Here is a 27,841-nt window from a genome sequence, read left to right as displayed (position 1 = left end):
CGCAGCCTGACGAGCCGATACCTTTGTAGTGGACGCGGAGGTTGCCCTGGGAGAGACCAATGTAGTTGTATTTGTCCTTGGGGCTCCAGGAGCGCGGCAGCGGCGTCTCTTGCTGGTTGACCGCGGGGTACAGGCGCTGCAAGCGCCGGCTCAGCTCCTGCTCCCCAGGGGACGGTAGCCCGCACCCAGCGCCCCCGCCGGAGGAGTCCCCAGCCTGCGGGTTCCCAGCTCCCGGGTCTGCCGTCGCTGCCGCCATCTTGGAGGGACCTGCTATTGTGTCATGGGGGCGGGGAGGAGCGCGACCAGATCCGCCCCGCTCAGCCAATGGCCCGTGAGCCTCCCGGGGCCGCAGGGAAACCGAGTCCGAATCCAGCACCTCTCTTTAAACACTGCCATGCCTTGCCACATTCCGAACTCCATATCCCACAACCCAGAGCTCTTGAAAGGCGGAGCAACTCGGGCTGGTAGAGAGTTCTGGTAGATGTAGTACAACCCTCCTCAGCCATAAGCCTGTCCCATTGAGACGTCGGGACACCGAAAACTACAATTCCCGCCGGCAAAGCGGCTCCAGCCTCTAGGCACACTTCCCTCCCCCATGGACTCTGATCATCCCCCAGCCTCAATTCTGGTACCTGGGGTCAAATCGGTTGTAGTTATTGACTCTCAGGGCACCCGCTGCCGGGTCCCAGTCCACCTTTGCTACTTCATTCTCCTCCCAGCCCGCGGGCGCTGGGCTTGGGGGCGTGGCGCATCCGTGACTCCGCCCTCGCTGAAGGGCCGCTGGGGACTGGTCGCCATGGCGACGGGCTGTACACTACCACAGCTTCCCAGGCCGCTGGTGCTGGTTGCCCGCCTGTGCGTGGTCATGGCCTCCCAGCAGTCGCGGTGCCACAGCTTCTCGTCCGCGTCGAGGTAGGCGGTGGCGGGGATGAGGGCAGAGAGAAGGGTTTGAGTACTTCTAGAGAGGGAAATGGCACTTGATCCGGACCTCTGCACCTCCTGCTGGCCTCTGACCATTGATCTAGGGCTCCAGCCCCATAGAGTCAATGATTGCAGGAGCGGTTAGAATCCGGGCTGATTTAGCCCAATGAAGACGTTACGTGCTAGCAAAAGGGCAGGCGTACTTTATCATTACCAGTAACAAACAGCTCGTATTGAATGTACTATATGCCAAATGCTTTATATACCACATTTTTAAATATTTTATTTTATTTTTTTTATTTTTTTTATTTTTTTTTTTTTGAGACGGAATTTCGCTCTTGTTACCCAGGCTGGAGTGCAATGGCGCGTTCTCGGCTCACCGCAACCTCCGCCTCCTGGTTTCAGGCAATTCTCCTGCCTCAGCCTCCTGAGTAGCTGGGATTACAGGCACGCGCCACCATGCCCAGCTAATTTTTTGTATTTTTAGTAGAGACGGGGTTTTGCCATGTTGACCGGGATGGTCTCGACCTCTTAACCTCGTGATCCACCCGCCTCGGCCTCCCAAAGTGCTGGGATTACAGGCTTGAGCCACCGCGCCCGGCCCCTTTATTTTATTTTTGAGACAAGAACTCGCTCTATCACCCAGGCTGGAGTGCAGTGGCACGACTCACTGGAGCCTCTACTTCCCGGGTTCAAGCGATCCTCCTACTTAAGCCTCCCGAGTAGCTGGGACTACAGGCGTGCGCCACCACGCTTGGCTAATTTTGAGATGTTTCTTTGTTCGTTTGTTTGTTTTTTGTAGAGATGGGGTTTCACCATATTGCCCAGGCTGGTTTCGAACTCGTAGACTCAAGAGACCCTCCCACTTCGACCTCTCAAACTGGTATTACAAGAGTGAGCCGGCCGGGCGCGGTGGCTCAAGCCTGTAATCCTAGCACTTTGGGAGGCCGAGGCGGGTGGATCACGAGGTCAGGAGATCGAGACCAACGTGGTCAACATGGTGAAACCCCGTCTCTACTAAAAATACAAAAAAAAAAATTAGCTGGGCATGGTGGCATGTGCCTGTAATCCCAGCTACTCAGAAGGCTGAGGCAGGAGAATTGCCTGAACCCAGGAGGCGGAGGTTGCGGTGAGCCGGGATCGCGCCATTGCACTCCAGCCTGGGTAACAAGAGCGAAACTCCGTCTCAAAAAAAAAAAAGAGTGAGCCACCGCACCCGGCCTATGTACCAAATTTAAATCACATGGTGGCCGGGCGCGGTGGCTCAAGCCTGTAATCCCAGCACTTTGGGAGGCCGAGGCGGGTGGATCACAAGGTCGAGAGATCGAGACCAACCTGGTCAACATGGTGAAACCCCGTCTCTACTAAAAAAAATACAAAAAATTAGCTGGGCATGGTGGCACGTGCCTATAATCCCAGCTACTCAGGAGGCTGAGGCAGGAGAATTGCCTGAACCCAGGAGGCGGAGGTTGCGGTGAGCCGAGATCGTGCCATTGCACTCCAGCCTGGGTAACAAGAGCGAAACTCCGTCTCAAAAAAAAAATAAATAAATAAAAATAAAAATAAAAAAATAAAAAAAAATAAATCACATGGTAACTGTATAAAGTAGTAATATTATCATTGTAAAAGTGAAGAAATACTTCAGAAGCCCTGAGAGATCATCCTCCGGGTAGTTCCTGCCTGTACTCAGGTGTATAGCCTCTGGGTACTGCAAAATATGACCAGCTCCATCAGCCTGGAAAGCCATATATATGCATTAACACAAAAATTTTGGCTAAATATTTTTCCAAATTTTTGTGCATGGGCACGGTGGCTCATGCCTATAATCCCAGCACTTTGAGAGGCCCAGGTGGGCAGATCATGAGGTCAGCAGTTTGAGACAACCCTGGCCAACATAGTGAAACCCCGTCCCTACTAAAAATACAAAAAAAAAAAAAAGTCGGGTGCGGTGGCAGGCGCCTGTAGTCCCAGCTACTAGGGAAACTGAGGCAGAATTGCTTGAACCCGGGAGGCAGAGGTTGCAGTGAGCTGAGACCCCGACGTTGCACTCCAGCCTGAGTGACAGAGTGAGACTTCATCTATTTTTTTTTTTTTTTTTTTTTTTGTAATTCAGTCCCCATAGAGATTGCCAAAAATTGCCAATGCCAACTGTATTTCAAGTTGTCATGGCGGAGTATCGGGAAAAGTTTTCAATTAGCAGTACGCGCCTCAAATAAACCTCATTTGCTATGATACTGCCACTGCACAAAGCTAAAACTCTGTCTCAAAAAAAAAAAATTGGCTAAATACTTTTCTAGTTTTGGGACCTCAGAGAAGGCCCTTCAAGTTCCAGGCCTCAGCTTCTGTATCTCAAACATGGGAATGATACAGCCCACCCCACAAACATTGTTGAGAATATTTAGGCAGAATATGTGATGCTCTTACCACAGCTCTTGTATATAATAGGCACCCACTAAGTGTTGAATGAATGTGGTGTCCCCGCTTCTACCCAGTGCAAAAAAAAAAACAAACACCCAATCCCACCTAAACTCTCATCCTTCAGGGTCTGCTGCCTTGACAAGGAAAAGCCTGCAAAAGTCCCTAAGAACAGGAAATGCCACTTTGATTATTTTTTCCAGACTTAAAATGAGTCTACGAGAACCAAGCACCAAGTTTGAGAAAGAGAATTGTTAGCCAGCACAGAAATAATTTAGGAAACTGCCATTCTCTATGAAAGGGATATGAAAAAGAATCCCCATCCATTTTAAGAAAGAAGCACAGGTCATGGTGGCTCATGGTTGTAATCCCAACACTTTGGGAGGCCAAGGTGGGAGGATCTCTTGAGTTATGGAGTTCAAGACCGGTCTAGGAAACATAGTAAGACCCTGTCCTTACAAAAAAAAAAAAAAAAGTTTGTAATTAGCAGGGTGTGGTGGTATATGCCTATAGTTCCACCTACTCAGGAGGTGGAGGCAGGAGGATTGCTTGAACCCAGGAGTTTGAGAGGGTGCAATGAGCTGTGATCACACCCTGCCCTGCACCCTAGGCACAAAGCAAGACCCTGTCTATTTAGAAACAAAACAAAACAAAACAAAAAAACCGGCCAGGCATGGTGGCTCACGACTCACTTTAGATGGATTGCCTGAGCTCAGGATTTCTGAGACCAGCCTGGGCAATATGGCAAAAACCCTGTCTCTAATAAAAATATAAAAAATCAACCAGACATGGTGACATGTGCCTATAGTCCCAGCTATTCAGGAAGCTGAGGCATGAGAATCGCTTGAACCCAGAAGGTGGAGGTTGCAGTGAGCGAAGATCTTGCCACCGCTTTCCAGCTGCCTGGGAGACAGAGGGAGACTCTGTCTTGATCTTTTTTTTTTTTTTTTTTTTTTAAGACAGAGTCTCACTCCATCACCAGGCACCAGGCTGGAGTACAGTGGCGCGACCTTGGCTCACTGCAACCTCCGCCTCCCTGGTTCAAGCAATTCTCCTACCTCAGCCTCCCGAGTAGCTGGGACTACAGGTGCGTGCCACCACGCCCAGCTAATTTTTTTTGTATTTTTAGTAGAGACAGGGTTTCACCATGTTGGCCAGGATGGTCTCAATCTCTTGACCTTGTGATCCGCCCACCTCAGTCTCCGAAAGTGCTGGGATTACAGGCATGAGCCACTCGCACCCAGCTGAGACTCTGTCTTAAAAAAGAAAAAAGAAAAAGAGCCGGGCGCAGTGGCTGAAGCCTGTAATCCCAGCACTTTGGGAGGCCGAGGCGGGTGGATCACGAGGTCAAGAGATCGAGACCATCCTGGTCAACATGGTGAAACCCCATCTCTACTAAAAATACAAAAAATTAGCTGGGCATGGTGGTGCGTGCCTGTAATCCCAGCTACTCAGGAGGCTGAGGCAGGAGAATTGCCTGAAGCCAGGAGGCGGAGGTTGCGGTGAGCCGAGATCATGCCATTGCACTCCAGCCTCAGTAACAAGAGTAAAACTCTGTCTAAAACAAACAAACAAACAAACAAAACTAACAACGTGTTACCTACTGAACTTTTCCATTCAACAGCTTCTCAGAATTTATAGAATTACCCAATTTACTTGCTTACCTTTCTTTTCCTAGTGATTCCAGCATAAGCAAGAACATAATTTAGAGAATTGATTAGTATTTTTTTTTTCTTTTTTCTTTTTTTTTTTTGAGACGGAGTTTCACTTTTGTTACCCAGGCTGGAGTGCAATGGCGTGATCTTGGCTCACCACAACCTCCACCTCCTGGGTTCAGGCAATTCTCCTGCCTCAGCCTCCTGAGTAGCTAGGATTACAGGCACGCACCACCATGCCCAGCTAATTTTTTATATTTTTAGCAGAGACGGGGTTTCACCATGTTTGACCAGGATGGTCTCGATCTCATGACTTCGTGATCCACCCGCCTCGGCCTCCCAAAGTGCTGGGATTACAGGCTTGAGCCACCGCGCCCGGCTAATATTTTTTTTTCTAAGACAGAGTCTCGCTGTGTCACCCAGGCTGGAGTGCAATGGTGTGATCTCAGCTCACTGCAATCTCCGACTCCTGAATTCAAGCAATTCTCCTGCCTCAGCCTCCCAAGTAGCTGGGATTACAGGTACCTACCACCATGCCCAGCTAATTTTTGTTTTTTTTTTGTTTGTTTTTTTTTTTTGAGACGGAGTTTCGCCCTTGTTACCCAGGCTGGAGTGCAATGGCGCCATCTCGGCTCACCACAACCTCCGCCTCTTGGGCTCAGGCAATTCTCCTGCCTCAGCCTCCTGAGTAGCTGGGATTACAGGCACGGGCCACCATGCCCAGCTAATTTTTTTGCACTTTTAGTAGAGACAGGGTTTCACCATGTTGACCAGGATGGTCTCGATCTCTCGACCTCGTGATCCACCCGCCTCGGCCTCCCAAAGTGCTGGGATTACAGGCTTGAGCCACCGCGCCCGGCTAATTTTTGTATTTTTTTAGTAGAAACAAAGTTTCATTATGTTGGCCAGGCTGGTCTTGAACTTCTGACCTTGTGATCCACCCACTTCAGCCTCCCGAAGTGCTGGAATTACAGCCTTGAGCCACTGTACCTGGCCGAGCATTGATTCGTCTTGATAGGAAGATATTGATTTAACCCAGTGAGCACATGGGGTTGATCTGTTGTATCTTGTTGGTCTCCAAGATTGTCTCACACCCACACTCATCTGGGCAGACGCTCTTCCTTCTCCACACTGACTGCTTCCTCCATGTCTTTTGCTCATACTTGTCCAATGTTGAGAGGCAACAGAGGACTAGGGTTTGGAATATTACTGCTCCATGAACTCCAGCTGAGGAGCACTACAGGGCAGGTTTTCCCAATTGGGTTCACATCAGGGCTCTCAACTTCCCTGAAGTTTGGGTAGTCCTAATCCTACTTTTATGGGCAAAGACACTGAGATTCAGAGATGTAAAGTGGCATGCCCAAAGTCACCAGCAAGCAAGAGGAGTGAACACAAGATCTATCTGGCAACAAAAATCACACAACCCTACCCTGCGGATTGTTGGAATTAATTCTTCCTTTTATTCCACCTGAGCCCATCTGCCCACAGTAGCCCTCCCTCTTGGTTCCCAGATGCTTTCCTGGCTTGAGCAAGAAGGATGACTTTCCCCATTCTACTGTCATAATGAATATCTACGCAGCTCATTGCAGTTTACGTGGTATTTTGCAGACCTCATTTATTTATTTATTAAAATTTTATTTATTTTTAATTTATTAATTTTTTTTTTTTGAGACAGAGTTTCGCTCTTGTTACCCAGGCTGGAGTGCAATGGCGCGATCTCGGCTCACCGCAACCTCCGCCTCCTGGGTTCAAGCAATTCTCCTGCCTCAGCCTCCTGAGTAGCTGGGATTACAGGCACGCACCACCATGTCCAGCTAATTTTTTGTATTTTTAGTAGAGACGGGGTTTCACCATGTTGACCAGGATGGTCTCGATCTCTCGACCTCGTGATCCACCCGCCTCGGCCTCCCTTTTAATTTATTTTTTAAAATAGGCTGGGCACAGTGGCTCACGCCTGTAATCCCAGTGCTTTGGGAGGCCGAGGCAGGTGGATCACAAGGTCAGGAGATTGAGACCATCCTGGCCAACATGGTGAAACCCCATCTCTACTAAGACTACAAAAAGTAGCCCAGCGTGATGGCATGCGCCTGTAGTCTCAGCTACTCAGGAGGCTGAGGCATGAGAATTGCTTGAACCCAGGAGGCGAAGGCTGCAGTGAGCTAACATTGCACCACTGTACTCCAGCCTGGGCAACAGAGCAAGACTCAGTCTCAAAAAATAAATAAATAAACAGGGCCAGGCACGGTGGCTCACACCTGTAATCACAGCACTTTGGGAGGCCGAGGTGGGCGGATCAGAAGGTCAAGAGATCGAGACCATCCTGGTCAACATGGTGAAACCCCGTCTCTACTAAAAAAAAAATACAAAAAATTAGCTGGGCGTGGTGGCACACGCCTGTGGTCCCAGCTACTCAGGAGGCTGAGGTGGAAGAATTGCTTGAACCCAGGAGGCAGAGGTTGCAGTGAGCCGAGATTGCGCCACTGCACTCCAGCCTGGTGACAGAGCAAGACTCCATCTCAAATAAAATAAAATAAATAATAGTAATAAATAGGCTGGATGCAGTGGCTCATGCCTGTAATCCCAGCACTTTGGGAGGCCGGGGCAGGTGGATCACCTGAGGTAAGGGGTTTGAAACAATAAATGAATGAATGAATGAATGAGGCAAAGTCTCACTATGTTGCTCAGGCTTATCTCAAACTCCTGGGCTCAAGTGATCTGCCTGTCTTGGCTTCCCAAAGTGCTGGGATTACAGGCATGAGCTACCTAGCCCAGCTGCAAATCTAATTTTTTTTTTTCAGACAGAGTTTCACTCTGTCACCCAGGCTAGAGTGCAGTGGTGTGATCTCAACTCACTACAACCTCCACCTCCCAGATTCAGGTATTCTCATGCTTCAGCCTCCCAAGTAGCTGGAATTATAGGCACCCTAAACCACACCCAGCTAATTCTTATTTAAACTTCAGGTCAGGCGCAGTGGTTCATGTCTGTAATCCCAGCGCTTTGGGAGGCAGAGATGGGAGGATCATTTGAGGTCAGGAGTTCAAAACCAGCCTGGCCAACATGGTGAAACAAAAATTAGGCCAGACATGGTGGCTCATGCCTGTAATCCCAGTGCTTTGGGAGGCCCAGGTGGGCAGATCAACTCCTGGTCTTGATCAGGAGTTCAAGACCGGCCTGGCCAATATGGTGAAACCCCGTCTCTACTACAAATACAAAAATTAGCTAGGCGTGGTGGTGGTGGGCGCCTGTAGTCCCAGCTACTTGGGAGGCTGAGGCAGGAGAACACTTGAACCCAGGAGGTGGTGGTTACAGTGAGCTAAGATCATGACACTGCACTCCAGCCTGGGCGATAAAGCAAGACTCCATCTATAAATAAATAAATAAATAAGGGCCGGACGCAGTGGCTCACACCTGTAATCCCAGCACTTTGGGAGGCCGAGATGGGTAGATCACCTGTGGTCAGGAGTTCGAGACCAGCCTGGCCAACGTGATGAAACCCCATCTCTAAAATAAATAAATTAATTAATTAAAATAAATAAATGAATAAATAAATAAAACTTTACAACTGTATGATAGGCAAAGCAAAAGTTGTCTCCACTTTTTTTTTTTTCTTAAAGACGGGGTTTCACCATGCTGGTCAGGCTGGTCTTGAACTCTTGATCTCAGGTGATCTGCCCGCCTTGGCCTCCAAAGTGCTTGGATTACAGGCATGAGCCACCGCGCCCAGACAAGTTGTCTCCACTTCTTTGTGACAAAACCAGGCTGAGAGGTTGCTTAAGGGTAGTCTTACTAGAACCCCAGATGTCAGCCCCTAGATCCTAGCAGCCAGTAAGTGCAGGATCCGAACTCACACCCCAGATCCGGGACCCCAGACCTTGTGCTTCTTGTCCTATAGCACCTGCCCTTTCCATCACAGTCCCAAGGTGTGCCAGAGTTGTGTACATGAAACCATCATCACAGCCACAGCTGAACACTGAATGGAAGTATAGGCCCATGGCATTCTCTAGGCTCATGGGGAGGAGCTGCTGCTGCAGTAGTTGGTGAGATTGTGGTGATGAGAAGAATGTTTCTGGGAATGTATGCAAATGGTTTGGATCCAAGGCCAGGGACTTGCTTGGCAATTTCTCTGGGAATCCAGAGGCAACACTAGGAAGACCCAGATCCTGCCTCAGGGAGACGGCTATCCCTTGTGTTTCTAGGAAGGATAGGGGTTTTCTCCCCACTCTGGACTCTGTCACCCATCACCAGCTTCCCCTTCTCCATGCAGATTACTGCCACAGCCTTCAGGAGTGACCATGGATGACTCCTTTCTCACAGAAGACAAAAGCACCCAGAAACACAAGCTTCCTCAGAAACGAAGGACACTGGTTAGTGACAGTGTTGTTTTGGAACCCCAAATGTCAGCCCCCAGGCCCTATCTGCCACCCTTCCAACAACCCAAGAATGCCACCCACCTGAAACCTTCCTATCAGAGTGGCTTCTTCCCAGTCAGGGAGTGTGACTCACAGAGGCCAGGTCCAGCAGGCTTTGGGGAGGAGGGTGTACACTGGCTGCCTGCTCCTCATCTGAAAAGCCTTCCCAGACCTCCCCAGTCAGAGAGAGACTCGCCTCTGCCCACAGACATCCCTCCCCTGCAGCTCAGCATTCTGCAGTGGACCTCATCTCTCATCCCTTCTGCCAACATGCTAGGCACTGTGCTAGCTGCTGAGATGGTCACACCAGATCTGCCAACATCCTTCAAGGCTGTGACTGCATCTTTCTGCCTTCACGGCCCTAATATCTCAGGGTACCTGTTGACAGCTCCATAAATGCTGAGTAGGTGTGTCAAGGGAGGAGGAAAGAGATGTGTCTCCACCATGTTCACTCAGGATCCCTCCTCCAGTCCTCTTTTTTAAAGTTTTTATATAAAAATGAATGCTGCGGCCGGGCGCGGTGGCTCAAGCCTGTAATCCCAGCACTTTGGGAGGCCGAGGCGGGTGGATCACGAGGTCAAGAGATCGAGACCATCCCGGTCAACATAGTGAAACCCCGTCTCTACTAAAAATACAAAAAAATTAGCTGGGCATGGTGGCACATGCCTGTAATCCCAGCTACTCAGGAGGCTGAGGCAGGAGAATTGCCTGAACCCAGGAGGCGGAGGTTGCGGTGAGCCGAGATCGTGCCATTGCACTCCAGCCTGGGTAACAAGAGCGAGACTCTGTCTCAAAAAAAAAAAAAAAAAAAAAATGAATGCTGTACCAAAGCTATCAGAAGATAAGTGAAATTTAAATTAAAAAGAAAAAAGAAAAAGCCAGGCACAGTGACTCATGCCTGTAATCCCAGCACTTTGGGAGGCCAAGGCAGGCAGATCACCTAAAGTCAGGAGTTCGACCAGCTTGGCCAACGTAGTGAAACCCCATCTCTACTAAAAATACAAAAATTAGCCAGGCATCGTGGTGCATCTGTAATCCCAGCTACTCAGGAGGCTGAGGCACGAGAATTCCTTTAACCTGGGAGGCAGAGATTGCAGTGAGCCGAGGTCACACCACTGCACTCCAGCCTGGGAGACAGAGCAAGACTCCATTTAAAGCCAAAAAAAAAAGGAAAAAAATGAATGCCATCTTTTTTTTTTTTTTTTTTTGAGACGGAGTTTCACTCTTGTTACCCAGGCTGGAGTGCAATGGCGCGATCTCGGCTCACCGCAACCTCCGCCTCCTGGGTTCAGGCAATTCTCCTGCCTCAGCCTCCTGAGTAGCTGGGATTACAGGCACACGCCACCATGCCCAGCTAATTTTTGTATTTTTAGTAGAGACGGGGTTTCACCATGTTGACCAGGATGGTCTCTATCTCTTGACCTCGTGATCCACCCGCCTCGGCCTCCCAAAGTGCTGGGATTACAGGCGTGAGCCACCGCACCCGGCCCTTTTTTTTTTTTTTTTTTTTTTTTTTGAGACAGGTTTTTGCCTCGCAGGGTGTAGTGGTGCAATCATGGCTCACTGCAGTCTCAAACGCCTGGGCTCAAGTGATCCTCCCACTTCACCCTTCCAAGTAGCTGGGACTATAGGCACATGCCACCATAGCTGGCTATTTTTTTTTTCTTCTTTGAGACAAGGTTTTGCTTTGTCGCTCCATGGCCCAAACACAGCTTACTGCAGACTCGACCTCTCATACTCAAGCCATCCTCCCATTCAGCCTTCTGAGTAGCTGGGACTACAGGAGTGTGCCACCACACCTGGCTAACTATGTTGCCCAGGCTGGTCTTGAACTCCTGGGCTCAAGCTATCCTCCTTCCTTGCTCTCCCAAAGCACTGGGATTACAGGTGTCAGCCACTGCACCCAGCCCAATGCTGTCTTACTGAGTACTTTTGAGCTCTTGTTGATATAATCATAGGATTATCATTAATCAGCAAATGACCATTGTCCAAATCTCATAAGGGAAAAAACACATTTGAGTAAATTTACAACTGTGGCTCACAGTGGAACAGACTGGGCTGTATGCTGGTTTTCCTTGTGTGACCATGACCCTCCTGGGGAATTTGGAAACATGGGCCACACACTTTGTGGGGCTGGGGACTCCGAGTCAACACTCCTGCAGGAGTGACTCCAGGGAGGAGAAAGAGTGGAGCAGTATGAATTCTTCGCTGAGACCAACAGCAGAAAGACCTGATGACTAGGGGTGAGCTCTGACGCTCCCTGGCAGCCTCCGCATCTGCCACCTCCTCTGTGGGCCAGGCTTTTTAATTACCACTTTCTTTCATGCGACATCAACCACCAGGGGGCAGTGTTGTCCCGCCCCACCCACCATGCCATTTCTTGGGGCCGCCTTCCCGTTTTCACCTACAGGGGGAAGCAGAGCTGGGAACGCCTGGGAGCACTGCATCCCAGCCTCTGGGGCAGAGATCGTCAGCTGTTAATAACTTCCTCAAGACACGTCTCTGGCAGCTGGTTCTCCGAGCTTCCACTCGCCTCTGCAAGCAAAGGAGGGTGACCAGGTTTTCTCCCAGTAGAAACAGCAGACAGAACACGGGCTGGTCTTTTAATAGTCTGAAAAAACGGCCGGGCGCAGTGGCTCAGGCCTGTAATCTCAGCACTTTGGGAGGCCAAAGTGGATGGATCACCTGAGGTCAGGGGTTCGAGACCAGCCTGAGCAACATGGTGAAACCCTGTCCTACTAAAAATTAGCTGACCGTGATGGCGCATGGCTATTGTACCAGCTATTTGGGAGGCTAAGGCAGGAGAATCACTTGAACCTTGGAGGGAGGTTGCAGTGAGCCGAGATCATACCATTGCATTCCAACCTGGGCAACCAGAGCAAAACTCCATCTCAAATTAAAAAAAAAAAAATTTGGGAGGCGGAGGCGGGTGGATCACGAGGTCGAGAGATCGAGACCATCCTGGTCAACATGGTGAAACCCTGTCTCTACTAAAAATACAAAAAATTAGCCAGGCATGGTGGCACGTGCCTGTAATCCCAGCTACTCAGGAAGCTGAGGCAGGAGAATTGCCTGAACCCCGGAGGTGGAGGTTGTGGTGAGCCGAGATTGCGCCATTGCACTCCAGACTGGGTAACCAGAGCGAAACTCCGCCTCAAAAAAAAAAAAAAAAAAAAAATTGGGGAGGCCGGGCGCGGTGGCTCAAGCCTGTAATCCCAGCACTTTGGGAGGCCGAGGCGAGTGGATCATGAGGTCATGAGATCAAGACCATCCTGGTCAACATGGTGAAACCCCGTCTCTACTAAAAATACAAAAAATTAGCTGGGCATAGTTGTGCGTGCCTGTAATCCCAGCTAGTCAGGAGGCTGAGGCAGGAGAATTGCCTGAACCCAGGAGGCGGAGGTTGCAGTGAGCCGAGATCGTGCCATTGCACTCCAGCCTGGGTAACAAGAGCGAAACTCCGTCACAAAAAAAAAAAAAAAAATGGGCCAGGCACACTGGCTCACACCTGTAATCCAGCACTTTGGGAGGCTAAGGTAGGTGGATCACCTGAGATCAGGAGTTCGAGACCAGCCTGGCCAACATGGTGAAACCCCCATCGCTACTAAAATACAAAATTAGCTGGGCATGGTGGCAGGGGCCTGTAATCCCAGCTACTGGGGAGGCTAAGGAAGGGGAATTGCTTGAACCCAAAAGGCGGAGGTTGCAGTGAACCAAGATCGCACCACTGCACTATAGCTTGGGCAACATATCAAGACTCCGTCTCAAATAAATAAATAAATAAATAAGAAGAAATAGTTATCTCAATACAGAAAGAACAGCGTAACTCCAGACATGATGGAGATTTATAAGAATGCTCATGCTGCTACATGAGAGAATCCAGTCTATGAAAAGAAGCCCAAGAAAGAAGTTAAAAAGAAGAGGTGGAACTGCCCCAAAATGTCCCTTGCTCAGAAGAAAGAAAGAAGTAGCTCAAAAGAAGGCAAGCTTCCTCAGAGCTCAGGAGCAGGCTGCTAAGAGCTAAACCAAACAATTTTCTATAAGGATTTTTCAGATAAAGACAATAAACTTACGGACAGCAACTAAAAAAACAAACAAACAAAAAAAAAAACAAATACTTGTTTTAAAAAAGTCTGAAAAACAAGGCCTAGCTCACACCTGTTCCTAACACTTTAGGAGGCCAAAGAGGGAAGACTGCTTGAGACCAGGAATTTGAGACCAGTCTGACAACATAGGGAGCCTTTGTCTCTTCAAAAAAGAATTTCTTTTTAAATTTGAGAGTCCCACTCTCTTATCTAGGCTGGAGTACAGTGGCACGATCTGGGCTTACTGCAACCTCCGCCTCCTGGGTTCAAGTGATTCTTCTGCCTCACCCTCCCAAGCAGCTGGGACTACAGGCATGTGCCACCACATCCGGCTAATTTATTGTATTTTTAGTAGAGACGGGGTTTCATCATGTTAGCCAGGATGGTCTCAAACTCCTGACCTCGTGATCCACCCGTCTCAGCCTCCCAAAGTGAACCATTGCTCCTGGCCCCGAAAGTTTTGTTTTGTTTTGTTTTGTTTTTGAGACGGAGTTTCAGTCTTGTTACCCAGGCTGGAGTGCAATGGCGCGATCTCGGCTCACTGCAACCTCCGCCTCCTGGGTTCAGGCAATTCTCCTGCTTCAGCCTTCTGAGTAGCTGGGATTACAGGCACGCGCCACCATGCCCAGCTAATTTTTTTGTATTTTTAGTAGTGATGGGGTTTCACCATGCTGACCAGGATGGTCTCGATCTCTTGACCTCGTGATCCACCCGCCTGGGCCTCCCAAAGTGCTGGGATTACAGGCTTGAGCCACCGCACCCGGCCCAAAAAGATTTTTTTAATTAGCCAGGAGTGGTGGCATGCCCCTGTAGTCCCAGCTACTTGGGAGACTGAGGTGGGAGAATCTCTTGAACCCAGGAGTTTAAAGTTACTGTGAGCTGTTATAAGGTCACTGCATTCCAGTCTGGGTGACAGAGTAAGACCCTGTCTCTAAAAAAAAGTAAAAATAAAAATAAAAAACTCCCAGGTGTCTTCCAGGGTTGTTTTGTGCCTTCATAAAAATTAGGCTGGATGTTGTGACTCAAGCCTGTAATCCTGGCACTTTGAGAGGACAAGGCAGGAGGAGCTCTTTTTTTTTTTTTTTTTTTTTTTTTTGAGACCGAGTTTCGCTCTTGTTACCCAGGCTGGAGTGCAATGGCACGATCTCGGCTCACCGCAACCTCCGCCTCCTGGGTTCAGGCAATTCTCCTGCCTCAGCTTCCTTAGTAGCTCGGATTACAGGCACGCGCCACCATGCCCAGCTAATTTTTTGTATTTTTAGTAGAGACGGGGTTTCACCATGTTGACCAGGATGGTCTCTATCTCTTGACCTCGTGATCCACCCACCTCGGCCTCCCAAAGTGCTGGGATTACAGGCTTGAGCCACCGCGCCTGGCCTTTTTTTTTTTTTTTTTTTTTAAGACCGGGTTTCACCATGTTGGTCAGGCTGGTCTTGAACTTCCGACCTCAGGTGATCCACCCACCTTGGCCTCCAAAGTGTTTGGATTACAGGCGTGAGCCACCGCACCCGGCCAGGAGAAGCTCTTCATCCCAGGAGTTGGAAACCAGCCTGGGCAACATAATAAGACCCCATCTCTCTCTCTTTTATTTATTTATTTTTATTTTTTATTTTTTTATTTTTTTTTGAGACCGAGTTTCGCTCTTGTTACCCAGGCTGGAGTTCAATGGCGCGGTCTCGGCTCACTGCAACCTCCGCCTCCTGGGTTCAAGCAATTCTCCTGCCTCAGCCTCCTGAGTAGCTGGGATTACAGGCAAGCGCCACCATGCCCAGCTAATTTTTTGTATTTTTAGTAGAGACAGGGTTTCACCATGTTGACCAGGATGGTCTCGATCTCTCAACCTCGTGATCCACCCGCCTCGGCCTCCCAAAGTGCTGGGATTACAGGCTTGAGCCACCGCGCCCGGCTTATTTATTTATTTTTTTATACAGAGTTGCTCTGTCGCCCCAACTGGAGTGCAGTGGTGTGATCTCTACTCACTGCAGCTTCTATCTCCAGGGTTCAAGCAGCTAATTTTTTTTTTTTTTTTTTTTTTTTTTTTTTTAAGACAGGGTTTCGGCCGGGCGCAGTGGCTCAAGCCTGTAATCCCAGCACTTTGGGAGGCCGAGGCGGGTGGATCACGAGGTCAAGAGATCGAGACCATCCTGGTCAACATGGTGAAACCCTGTCTCTATTAAAAATACAAAAGTATGCCGGGCGCGGTGGCTCAAGCCTGTAATCCCAGCACTTTGGGAGGCCGAGGTGGGTGGATCACGAGGTCAAGAGATCGAGACCAGCCGGGCGCGGTGGCTCACGCCTGTAATCCCAGCACTTTGGGAGGCCGAGGTGGGTGGATCACGAGGTCAAGAGATCGAGACCATCCTGGCCAACATGGTGAAACCCCGTCTCTACTAAAAATACAAAAAAATAGCTGGGCATGGTGGTGCGTGCCTGTAATCCCAGCTACTTAGGAGGCTGAGGCAGGAGAATTGCCTGAACCCAGGAGGCGGAGGTTGCGGTGAGCCGAGATCGCGCCATTGCACTCCAGCCTGGGTAACAAGAGCGAAACTCTGTCTCAAAAAAAAAAAAAAAAAAAAAAAAAAACAAAAATATTAGCTGGGCATGGTGCGGCGTGCCTGTTATCCCAGCTACTCAGGAGGCTGAGGCAGGAGAATTGCCTGAACCCAGGAGGCGGAGGTTGCGGTGAGCCAAGATCGCGCCATTGCACTCCAGCCTGGGTAACAAGAGGGAAACTCCGTCTCAAAAGAAAAAAAAAAAAAAAGACAGGGTTTCACCATGTTGGCCAGGCTGGTCTTGAACTCCTGACCTCAGGTGATCCGCCTGCCTCAGGCTCTGAAAGTGCTGAGATTACAGGCATGAACCACTACATCCAGCTAATTTTTGTATTTTTAGTAGAGACGGGGTTTCAACAAGTTGGCCAGGCTGGTTTCAAATTCCTGGCCTCAGGTTATCGGCCTGCGTTGGCCTCCCAAAGTGCTAGGATTACAGGCATGAGCCAGGCACAATGGCTTACGCCTGTAATCTCTACTAAAAATACAAAAGAACCAGGTGTGGTGGGCACCGATAATCCCAGCTACTTGAGAGGCTGAGGCAGGAGAATCGCTTGCACTTGGGAGGAGTAGGCTGCAGTGAGCAGAGATCACGCCACTGCACTCCAACAGGAGCAACAGAGACTCAGTCTCAAATAAATACAAACATACATACAGCTAGGCACATGGCTCACGCCTGTAATCCCAACACTTTGGGAGGCCAAGGTGGGCAGATCACGAGGTCTGGAGTTTGAGACAAGTCTGACCAACTTAGTGAAATCTTGTCTCTACTAAAAATATAAAAATTAGCCGGGCATGATGGTGGACACGTGTAATCCCAACTACTCAGAAGGCTGAGGCAGGAGAATCACTTGAACCTGGGAATCGGGGGTTGCAGTGAGCAGAGATTGTGCCACTGCATTCCAGCCTGGGCAACAGAGCAAGACTCCGTCTTGAAAAAATATATACATATATACATGCATGCATAATTTACATCCATTTTGATAGTCTTTTTCTTTTTTTTTTCTTTTTTTGAGATGGAGTTCGCTCTTGTCCCCCGCCCAGCTGGAATGCAGTGGTGCGATCTCGGCTCACTGCAACCTCCACCTCCCGGGTTCAAGAGATTCTCCTGCCTCAGCTGAGTATCTGCAACTACAGGCACACCACCATGCCCAGCTAATTTTTGTAATTTTTAAAATTAGAGATGGGCTCTCACCATATTGGTCAAGCTGGTCTCGAACTCCTCACGTCCGGTAATCCACTCACCTCAGCTTCCCAAAATCTGGGATTATAGGTGTGAACCACTGTGCCCAGGCCAGTTCTCTTGCTTTTCAAGCCACCAGAGGTGCTGTCCCTTAAGGCTTTCTTTCCTAATAACAAAAAGTATTTTAAGAGCACGAAGCACACAAAAGCAATTAAAATAAGTGCCTTGGCCAGAAGTGGTAGCTCACGCCTGTAATCCCAGCACTTTGAGAGGCCAAGGTAGGCAGATCACAAGGTCAAGAGATTGAGACCATCGTGGCCAACATGGTGAAGCCTCCTCTACTAAAAATACAAAAATTAGCTGGGCATGGTGGTGCATGCCTGTAGTCGCAGCTACTTGGGAGGCTGAGGCAGTAGAATCACTTGAACCCGGGAGGTGGAGGTTGCAGTGAGCTGAGATCACACCACTGCACTCTAGCCTGGGCGACAAAGCAAGAATCCATCTCAACAAAAAAGAAAAAAGAAAAAAAGAAACCCTGTTTCTACTAAAAATACAAAAAATTAGCCAGGCATGGTGGCACACACCTGTAATCCCAGCTACTCAGGAGGCAGGAGGCAGAAGAATTGCTTGAACCCAGGAGGTAGAGATTGCAGTGAGCCGAGATCATGTCATTGCACTCCAGCTTGGTCAATGAGAGCAAAACTCCAACTCAAAAATAAATAAATAAATAAAATTAAATCCCTCAGGTGAGTGCAGTGATGCCCACCTGTAGTCCCAATTACTTGGGAGACTGAGGCTGCAGGATGGTTATGCCTATGAGTTTGAGGCTGTAGTCAGCTATGATCTTGCTTGTGTAAAGCTGCTGCACTCCAGGCTGGGCAATGTAGCAAGACCCCCATCTTTTAAAAACACACATACACACAATCAACAGCTGTGTTCCTACAGTGTTGGTACCACCCAGGCAGTCTTTGTACCCCTGCCACACACATGCGTGTGCATGCGCGCGCGCGCGCACACACACACACACTCCCAAAGTGACCTCACCTCCTCCCATGCACTCATTTGAGCTTTACTGAACATCACTGACATCATCACTTCCTCCTCTGAGACGACCAGCTGGCCCCCACCATGAGGGCACCCACCCTCCAACAACCTGCATTGACTTCAGTCACTACCTGCTCTCTTGTGATTATCAGTTCACTTGTTACCACCTGCCCCACTCCATCATATTCTCAACTTCCCTCATGTTCCTAGAACTCAGTAGGACCCAGGATGTACTATGGGACAGAAATGTTTGCTAAGCAAACAAATGACTGAATGGATGAAACTCTAGCAGTAAGCTTGACTGGATTAGAGGGTCGTAATTTTTCTCCATGCTATGAGTATGTCCTGAAAAGATTTAAAAACAGCCCACAGATACTACTGTTTTCTACACAAACCAGTGCTCAAGGTTCAAAATAAGAGCTCATTCCTAGGGAACCCTCACCTACTTCCTCCTCCCCAGTCTCTTCCCAGGGTCCATAGCTTACCCTGCTGTCTCTCATTTTCTTTCTTCCTTTTTTTAAGAAACGGGGGTGTCAGCCGGGCGCGGTGGCTCAAGCCTGTAATCCCAGCACTTTGGGAGGCTGAGGCGGGTGGATCACAAGGTCAAGAGATCGAGACCATCCTGGTCAACATGGTGAAACCCCGTCTCTACTAAAAAAAAATACAAAAAATTAGCTGGGCATGGTAGCGTGTGCCTGTAATCCCAGCTACTCAGGAGGCTGAGGCAGGAGAATTGCCTGAACCCAGGAGGCGGAGGTTGCGGTGAGCCGAGATCGCGCCATTGCACTCCAGCCTGGGTAACAAGAGTGAAACTCCGTCTCAAAAAAAAAAAAAAAAAAGAAACGGGGGTGTCTCACTATGTTGCCAGGGCTGGTATCAAGCTCCTGGGCTCAAGAGATCTTCCCACCTCCACCTCCCAAAATGCTGGGATTACAGGCGTGAGCCACCACATCCATGGCCTGCCCTGCTGTATCTATAGTTCTGTTTGTCTGTCAGTCCGGCCTGGAGGCTGGGCCTACCCTCCTCTATCTCTATCTCATTAACCGGCCTGTGCTATGGGAGCTGTTTTATGTGGGCCTTGGGGACAGGTGCCCACCCATGGACAACTGACCAGGTTCCAGGGAAGGACAGGTGGGGTTACCATGGCAATATTGCTCCCCTTCCGAATATTCCTGGTATTCCGTAGGGCTGCTTCCCCACTGGTACTTATATTGGTCTTGGTAGCACAGGTATTCAATACCCCAACATACCTGCGGAAGAGAATAGCTGATCTTTTTTTTTTTTTTTTTGAGACGGAGTTTTGCTCTTGAACCCTGCTGGGTTCAAGTGATTCTCCTGCCTTAGCCTCCCAAGTAACTGGGATTACAGGCATGTGCGACCACACCTGGCTAATTTTTGTATTTTTAGTAGAGACGGGATTTCGCCATGTTGGCCAGGCAGGTATGGAACTCCTGACCTCAAGTGATCTGCCTGCCTTGACCTCCCAAAGTGCTGGGATTACAGGTGTGAGTCACCACGGCTGGCCAGAATGGCTGATTTTTACTGAATTCCTAGCAGGTGCCAGGGTCCATGTAAAGCACATATGATGCTTTCTCATTTCATCCTCACATCAATACATTATGATGAAAACTACCATCATCCATATTTTACAGACGTGAAGACTAAGGCTCAGAGAAGTTGTAACATAGCTAACGAGGGACATTTGAGAACCCAGGCCCCCTCTAACTCAAGAACCCACAGTCCTAATTATGATCTATGTTGAGAGATGTTTGTAGAAAACGTCAGGACTGGGGGAGGAGAGATGGAGAGGATTATTAGGAAGAGGAGCAATTTTGCCATGGTAACCTCACCTGTCCCTCCCTGCAGACTGGTCAGTTCTCCATGGGTGGGCACCTGTCTCCGTGGCCCACATTCACCAGTGGCCAGACCATTTTGCAAAATCGAAAACCCTGTTCAGATGACTACCGGATGCAAGCAGGGTAAGCCAAGGTCAGTCCCATGGTGGGTGGGCTGACATGGGCCAGGCATTGGGCCAGGAGACAGGGCAGGGGCGTGTGTTGCCCCAAAGCAAGGGCGCAATGGCCCCCATGGGGATGCTGGCCACATATCAGCCATCGTCTCCTGCAGGAGCTGCCAGCAACACCCCTTTCGTACTGCCAAGCCCCGGTTCCTGCAGAAGCTGGAAAACTACCTACGCAAGGAGCTCCTCCTGCTAGATGTGGGCACGGATTCCACCGAGGAACTGAGGCTGCAGGTCAGAGCCACAAAAGAAATGTGGGGAGGTCAGGGGAAGGGTGAAAAGAAGCCTCACCTACCAGCTGGGCGCAGTGGCTCATGCCTGTAATCTCAGCACTTTGGGAGACCGAGGCGGACGGATCACCTGAGGTGGACGGATCAGGAGTTCAAGACCAGCCTGGCCAACATGGTGAAATCCTGTCTCTACTAAAAGTACAAAAATTAGCTGGGCATGGTGGCAGGCACCTGTAATCCCAGCTACTCAGGAGGCTGAAGCAGGAAAATCGCTTGAACCCAGGAGGCAGAAGTTGCAGTGAGCCAAGATTGAGCCACTGCACTCCAGCCTGGGCGACAAGAGCGAGACTTTGTCTCAAAAACAAAAACAAACAAGCCTCAACTACCAGGACTGAGTACCTCAGACCCTCAAGGGAGACTCACTTCTCCCAGCTCCTTGGTCTCCTTCCCTGAAGAGAAGCAGGAAACATCCTATGAAAATGCCAGTGAGGCCGGGTACAGTGTCATACACCTGTAATCCCAGCACTTTGGGAGGCCAAGGCAGGAGGATCGCTTGAGGTCAGGAGTTCAAGATCAGCCTGGCCAACATGGTAAAAACCCACCTCTATTAAAAATATAAAACTGACCAGGCGCAGTGGTTCACACCTGTAATCCCAGCACTTTGGGAGGCTGAGGTGGGCAGATCACCTGAGGTCAGGAGTTCAAGACCAGCCTGACCAATAATGGAGAAACCCCATCTCTACTAAGAATACAAAAAATTAGCTAGGCATGGTAGCACATGCCTGTAATCCCAGCTACTCGGGAGGCTGAGGCAGGAGTACTGCTTGAATCTGGGAGGCAGAGGTTGCAGTGAGCCAAGATTGTGCCATTGCACTCCAGCATGGGCAACAAGAGCGAAACTCCATCTCAAAAAACAAAAAACAAACAAACAAAAAAACACCTGGAGTGGTGGCACACACCTGTAATCCCAGCTACTCAGGAGGCTGAGGCAGAAGAGTAACTTGAACCCAGGAGGCAGACGTTGCAGTGAGGCAAGATCATGCCACTGCACTTCAGCCTGGGCAACAGAGCGAGACTGTCAAAAAAAAAAAAAAAGAAAAGAAAGAAAAAAAAAAAAAAAACGCCAGTGAGCAGGCACTGCAGTGTGGATCCAGAAGTCTCCTGAGGCTAGAGTTTCCTCACTGAATCAGGTGGCCTGGATGCTGTGCCCAGTCCTTACAGCTGTGTGAGCCCCAGTGCCCAGGTTAGGTCACTGGACATCGGTGAACGGAGCCCCTGAATGCTGGCAGTTGGGCAAGCAGGGGTCACACTGTGTTCACCAGTCCAGTGGCAACAACCCCAAGCTTAAGGAACCAACTCAGATGCATAAGGAGAGAGAGAGAGAGAAAGAGAGATCAGATCCAACCCAGATTGCAGTGTGTATTAGGGAGAGAATCACCAAATCTGCTCAAACAAGGATGACAGAATCCCTACCATTTGACTTAGTCACTGACTAAAACATTTACTGAGAACTGGCTGTGTACAAGTGCAAGGCCCTGGGCTGGAGCTTTACATCAATCTTCTGAGCAGATAAGGAAGAAGGCATACCACTATGGTGCGGTGGGGGTGGGCTTCAAACTCAAGGCTGACTCTGGAGACTGTGTTCATTCCAGTGAGCAATGCTGCCTCCAGAAACCTCCCATGCATCTAAATGAGATGGGACCACACCCCTACTTAGATGTCAGTATGCAAGGGTACAACCTTCAATCTCCTGCCTCTACAAATCTCCTACATCTACCAGGCTCTAAGATGGGGAGCAGTTACAAGTGAGAGGCCAATGATGCAGTGACTAGAAGGCAAGAGGCTGGCTGCCTGGAGAGCCAGAGAGGGGCTCAGACAGAGAGTAGAGGTCTGTCCATGGTCATGGCAGTCCACTAGGCCTCAGAGACAGCGTCAGGACAGGCCTCCAGAGAGCTGCCCCCCAGGCTCCATGGCACTGTGAGGTATGCAGGCGCTCAGGTGGTGTCTAGGACATTTACTTGAATATAAGTGACCTGGCAGCCTCATGCCAGAACACTTCTAAGCCCAGTAAAGAAAAACACAGGTCCCTACTAAGGGTGGCAGCTATGGGCTAGGAGATGATGGGTTCCCTTTTCTTGCCAGCCTTACAGAGAGATCTTTGAGTTCTTCATAGAGGACTTCAAAACCTACAAGCCATTACTATCCTCCATCAAGAATGCCTATGAGAGGATGCTGGGTAAGAATGCACCTCCCACCAGGCCCAGGGGATCACGCCTGTAATCCTAGCACTTTGGGAGGCCAAGGCAGGTGGATCACTTGAGGTCAGGACTTTGAGACCAACCTCGCCAACATGGCGAAATCCTGTCTCTCTACTAAAAACACACACACAAAATAGCCATGTGTGGTGTAATTCCAGCTACTTGGAAGGGTAAGGCAGGAGAACTGCTTGAACTGGGAGGTGGAAGTTGCAGTGAGTGGAGACCATGCCACTGCACTCCAGCCTGGGCGAAAGAGCAAGACTCCATCTCAAAAATAAAAAATAAAAAAGAATGAAGCTCCCCTCCTGGGCCCAGCTGGAAGGGGTAGAGAAGATCCTATTTGACCTTCTGGGGCTCCACAGCAGGGCTGGGGCAGCTACCAACTGGGCCTTGAGGTCACCAAGCCCCCTCAGCCATTCTGCACAGACTGTTCTGTGATAGGGTGGCCCAGGCACCTGACCACTCCTGTCCTCGAAAAGCACAGTGGGGCAGTCCCTGATGAAAATGGAGTGAACCCCAGGAGACAGTGAGCACCCATAGGAGTCAGCAGGCTCCTCTGCCAGGCTCAGAAGGTGCAGGGCATGGTGCAGCTGCAGGACTTAAGACTATAGGGAAAAGGACATAGGAGAGACCCCGGTCCTCATCTGAACTTTGCCCTTGGTTTAAAATCAAGTGCAGGCCAGGCGTGGTGGCGCATGCCTGTAATCCTAGCAATTTGTGAGGCCAAGGCAAGCAGATTGCGAGGTCAAGAGATCGAGACCATCTTGGGCAACATGGTAAAACCCTGTCTCTACAAAAAATACAAAAATTAGCTGGGCGTGGTGGCATGCACCTGTATTCCCAGCTACTCAAGAGGCTGAGGCAAGAGAATCTCTTGAACCCAGTAGGCAGAGGTTGCAGTGAGCCGAGATCATGCCACTGTACTCTAGCCTGGCGATAGAATGAGACTCCATCTCAAAAAAAAAAAAAAAAAAAAGGGGGGGGAAATAAATAAAACGAAGTGCAGGAAGGCCTGAAGGAAGGACCATGCTTTGAACAAGGCATGCAAAGATTCCTGGACTTTGCAAGCCACATAACCACTAACCCATGACCTTAGGGGTCTTGTGAAGACCTCTGTGTCTTCTGGCTGTTTAGTCTCCATGGCCCCAAAGCTGCTTTCCCTTCTATCTCTGCTTAGCCCACCAAAGGGAGACAATTCGGGCTCTGGAGCCCTTGAAGGCCAAACTTGTCAATGTGAATGAGGAATGCAACGAGAGGATCCTGGCCATGAGGGCTGAGGAGAGACATGAAATCTCCCTGCTCAAGAAAGAGAAGATGAATTTGCTAAAACTCATCGACAGGAAGAATGAGGAGAAGATCTCATTGCAGAGTCAGGTGAATAGAAGTGGCATGATTACCAAGTCCCTGAATTCCTGCCAACCCCACCATGAGGGTGACCCCCTATCCAGCTCTGCCTTTCTACAGGGAATGACACACTGAGCCACTACCTTCCCCCAGAGCCTTGCTAACTCCACACTCTGCCCTGTTGCTTGGCTCAGAACTTTCCCCATACGGGGAAGCACTGACACCTTGCAGAATTCTCAGAAATGGCCAATCTCCTTCTTCCTTCACCTTTCCTGTTTGCAGGCCCTGATGGGGCCACCCAGCACCCAGCCTACTCCCTGGGGTGGCCAGCTGCATACAGGGGTCCAGGGGCAGCCCCTGACCGCATTAGCTACCTTCTCCACAGGTGACCAAACTGAGGAAGAACTTGGCTGAGGAATACCTGCACTACCTCAGTGAGCGAGATGCCCGCAAGATCCTCATCGCAGACCTGAATGAGCTGCGGTACCAGCGGGAGGACATGTCATTAGCCCAGTCCCCACGTAAGCATGAGTCAGGTTTTTCTCTTCCCTGAGATGCTGGAGGAGTCTGGTCTCACCCATAAGCCCCATTCATTCAACATTCCTAAGACCTACCCAATCCATAACCATTCAGGGGGAGATGTCCCTGCCTCCTTCAGGGCTGTGGATCTTGCGAGCTAAACTGAGAATTATAGGAACACAGTTGGTAGCTGAGACAGCCTAGGCTTCTGGTGGGCTGGACAGGCCTGGTACTCCATTTCCTGGGCTTCTAGACTTTAGCCTGACACCCTAGGCTGGTAGCACTGTAGGCAAGACCCAGGGAACCTCAAGCAGGGAGGGCAGAGAGCTTCAGGCAACCCCTGAGAGATACTATAACCCAGCCCTGGGCTACCAGCCCTAGAGCTAGGGTGACATGGGCTGTTGGACCTCCTCCCCTGGCAGGCATCTGGGGGGAGGATCCGGTGAAGTTAACCCTAGCTCTGAAGATGACTCGGCAAGACCTGACCCGCACGCAGATGGAACTCAACACCATGAAGGCCAACTTTGGCGACGTAGTCCCCAGGAGGGACTTTGAAATGCAGGAGAAGACAAATAAGGATCTTCAGGAGCAGGTGCTGGTGGGCAGGCAGGGGCCAGGAGGGTAGCACAGGGGCTTGCAGGTGGGAGGCCAGGGCCAATGTCCTTGCCCACAGCTGGACAGCCTGAGAGCCAGCTACGAGGAGGTCCACAAGGAGCATGAGATCCTGATGCAGCTGCACATGAGCACACTGAAGGAGCGGGACCAGTTCTACTCTGAGCTGCAGGAAATCCAGCGCACTTCCACACCACGGCCTGACTGGAGCAAGTGCGAAGGTGAGGGCGGCCAGCAGGGTCCCGGGTCCTGCTCACATGTGGGCCTGGACTCTAGCTCCCTCTTCCCACCTGCAGATGTGGTGGCCGGGGGCCCAGAGCGCTGGAAGGTGCTGGCTGAGGGCAAGAACAGCGACCAGCTGGTGGATGTGCTCCTGGAAGAGATTGGCTCGGGGCTTCTGCGGGAGAAAGACTTCTTCCATGGTCTGGTAGGGGAGGCTCCAGGAGCAGGGCTTGGGCCAGTCAGAACAGCCATGCCTTGCTGCTGAGATGAGCTTTTGGGGAACCATCTTGGACTCTTCCTTGTTTGAGGGTGGGGCCACAGATGGGTCCAGAGATGAGCTGACACCCTCCCTCCTAGGGCTACGGGGAAGCCATCCCTGCTTTTCTTCGGTTTGATGGCCTTGTGGAGAACAAGAAGCCAAGCAAGAAGGACGTGATCAACCTCCTCAAGGATGCCTGGAAGGAACGTCTTGCAGAGGAGCAGGTCAGATCTCACTAGCCACTCTGGCCCAGCATGGTCTTCAGATCCAGCGTCCTCTGCAGGTCCAGAGGTGCCAGGGAGGAGGGCCAACCAACCCTAAGGCAGGCTTACGAAGCATTTCCCTGATCCTACAGAAAGAGACATTCCCAGATTTCTTCTTCAATTTCCTGGAGCATCGCTTTGGGCCCAATGATGCCATAGCCTGGGCTTACACTATTTTTGAAAATATCAAGCTCTTCCATTCCAATGAAGTTATGAGTCAATTCTATGCAGTCTTGATGGGAAAGGTGAGCCGGGGCCTATTTCCCTTAGGGAGATTGAGAGGGGTCTTTGTCTGCCCCCACCACCCCAGGGAACTTTGAGTGAGTAATGCTTCTCTCCTTACAGTGGAGTGAGAATGTATATATCACCCAGAAGAAGACAGTAGCCCAGCTGCTGAAGGAGATGACAAATGCTGACAGTCAGAATGAGGGGCTACTAACCATGGAGCAGTTCAGGTGAGAGGCTGGTCCAGGCCACCCCCAACTCCTACCCAACTATTCCTGCATCTGCAGGGAAAAGGGGCATCTGGTGGGAAGGGCTACATCCTTGGAACTCACTCTCTATTGAGAACTAGGGAGAGGCATGGGCAGGCCTCAGCAGGTTCCTGTTGGCCGTCATGTCTCCCCCATAGCACTATCCTCAAGAGTACCTTCCCTCTCAAGACAGAAGAGCAAATCCAGGAGCTGATAGAAGCAGGGGGCTGGCATCCCAGCAGCAGCAATGCAGACTTGCTCAACTACCGCTCACTGTTTATGGAGGTGGGTGTGTGGGTCCAGGGGACTGGTCTGGCCCCTGCCCTAGCCTTGGCTGAACCCAAGCCAATGTGCCCTCCCTCTGACTTGTGGCCCCTCCCAGGACGAGGAGGGCCAGAGTGAGCCCTTTGTACAAAAGCTCTGGGAACAATACATGAATGAGAAGAACGAGTATTTACAGCAGCTAAAGCAGGAGCTGTACATAGAACTGTGAGTGACCCTCATCCATACATGAGTTCCACAGGCTGGGCACCTCAAGCCCCTGGGTCTTCCTGTGCACTGCACACCATCCACTGCTCAAGCCCAGCAGAGAGGAGGGCACCTGGCCAGGTGTGGTGGCTCACGCCTGTAATGCCAGTACTCTGGGAGGCCAAGGTGGGCGGATCACCTGAGGTCAGGAGTTCAAGACCACCCTGGCCAACATGGCAAAACCCCCTCCACTAAAAATACAAAAATTAGCTGGGTGTGGTGGTGCATACCTATAATCCCAGCTACTCAGGAGGCTGAGGCAGGAGAACTGTTCCAACCCAGGAGGCAGAGGTTGCAGTGAGCCAAGATTGAGCCATTGCACTCCACCCTGGGCAACAGAGTGAGACTCTGTATCAAAAAAAAAAAAAAAAAAAAAAAAAAGGAGGAGGGTACCTGGGAGTCTAGGGCACAGAAAGGAAGGATTAGAACCTCTCACTTTCTTTTCCTGTGGGGCAGCCATGAGGAGGTGACTCTGCCCAAGCTTCGAGGGGCCCTGATGAGCATCGACCCCAGCCTGGACAAGCAGACTGTGAACACTTACATAAGCCAGGCCTTCCAGCTCCCTGAGTCACAACTGCCAGAGGAGGGTGACGAGAAGGAAGACAGCATTGTGGAAATCCTCCAGACTGCCCTGGAGCGGCTTCAGGTGATTGACATCAGGCGTATGGGGCCTCGAGAGCCAGAGCCTGCAAGCTAGGACCCTGTAGGCAGCCTTTGTACTCCAGTCCTGCTAAGCCTGGGCTTTTAGTATAAAAGTGTTTGTCTGAAAACCCACTGCATTCTCCAGGCTGTGCTGGGGAGTTGTGGGAAGGGGGATCAGTCCCCGCCTCGCTGGCCTGCGGACATGCACC

The 27,841-nt window shown here is 50.3% G+C and overlaps 2 protein-coding genes and 1 non-coding gene across 8 annotated transcripts in view; 1 reads left to right on the top strand and 2 right to left on the bottom strand.

The window, feature by feature from the left end:
* RANBP10 (RAN binding protein 10) overlaps positions 1 to 687 on the bottom strand; it is an 85,372-nt gene extending 84,685 nt beyond the window's left edge. Inside the window, exon 1 of one of the 4 annotated variants that reach the window (XM_074401877.1) lies at positions 22 to 687. In XM_074401877.1, the coding sequence (XP_074257978.1) occupies positions 22 to 256 (235 nt within the window). In that variant the 5' untranslated portion in view covers positions 257 to 687. The remainder of the gene's footprint in view (positions 1 to 21) is intronic. The other 3 variants (XM_074401881.1, XM_039477930.2, XM_010346793.3) reach the window with 3 other exon arrangements.
* On the top strand, positions 607 to 27,839 carry TSNAXIP1 (translin associated factor X interacting protein 1). Of its 3 annotated transcripts, XM_003936314.4 has the most exons (16): positions 607 to 912; positions 9,257 to 9,356; positions 20,129 to 20,241; positions 20,390 to 20,516; positions 22,655 to 22,748; positions 23,948 to 24,144; positions 24,500 to 24,635; positions 25,056 to 25,225; positions 25,307 to 25,466; positions 25,542 to 25,672; positions 25,825 to 25,950; positions 26,082 to 26,234; positions 26,335 to 26,444; positions 26,621 to 26,747; positions 26,845 to 26,951; positions 27,447 to 27,839. In XM_003936314.4, exons 1-16 carry the CDS (start codon positions 797 to 799, stop codon positions 27,685 to 27,687), a joined length of 2,208 nt encoding a protein of 735 aa, XP_003936363.1. In that variant the 5' UTR covers positions 607 to 796; the 3' UTR covers positions 27,688 to 27,839. The 3 variants fall into 3 exon arrangements, with proteins under 3 accessions (XP_003936363.1, XP_003936362.2, XP_010345096.2); XM_003936313.4 differs by lacking the exons at positions 20,129 to 20,241; positions 22,655 to 22,748; XM_010346794.3 differs by lacking the exons at positions 607 to 912; positions 9,257 to 9,356 and having other exon boundaries at positions 20,136 to 20,251.
* LOC120361891 (U4 spliceosomal RNA) lies at positions 3,035 to 3,173 on the bottom strand. Its single transcript, XR_005577937.1, has one exon. It is a non-coding gene; the product is annotated as a U4 spliceosomal RNA (small nuclear RNA).
* Positions 27,840 to 27,841: the final 2 nt, after the last annotated feature.

Source organism: Saimiri boliviensis, chromosome 1, assembly GCF_048565385.1.
Source record: "Saimiri boliviensis isolate mSaiBol1 chromosome 1, mSaiBol1.pri, whole genome shotgun sequence".
In the NCBI taxonomy this organism is placed as follows: Eukaryota; Metazoa; Chordata; class Mammalia; order Primates; family Cebidae; genus Saimiri; species Saimiri boliviensis.
Note: the sequence above shows the minus strand (reverse complement) of the source record. Positions and strands in the feature narration are given on the sequence as shown.

Coding starts and splice junctions, on each gene's coding strand:
- TSNAXIP1 (XM_003936314.4), top strand. CDS start 797: ATGGCGACGGGCTGTACACTACCACAGCTTCCCAGGCCGCTGGTGCTG. Junction 25,467..25,541: donor TGACTGGAGCAAGTGCGAAG/GTGAGGGCGGCC, acceptor TCCCACCTGCAG/ATGTGGTGGCCGGGGGCCCA. Junction 26,445..26,620: donor CTAACCATGGAGCAGTTCAG/GTGAGAGGCTGG, acceptor TCTCCCCCATAG/CACTATCCTCAAGAGTACCT.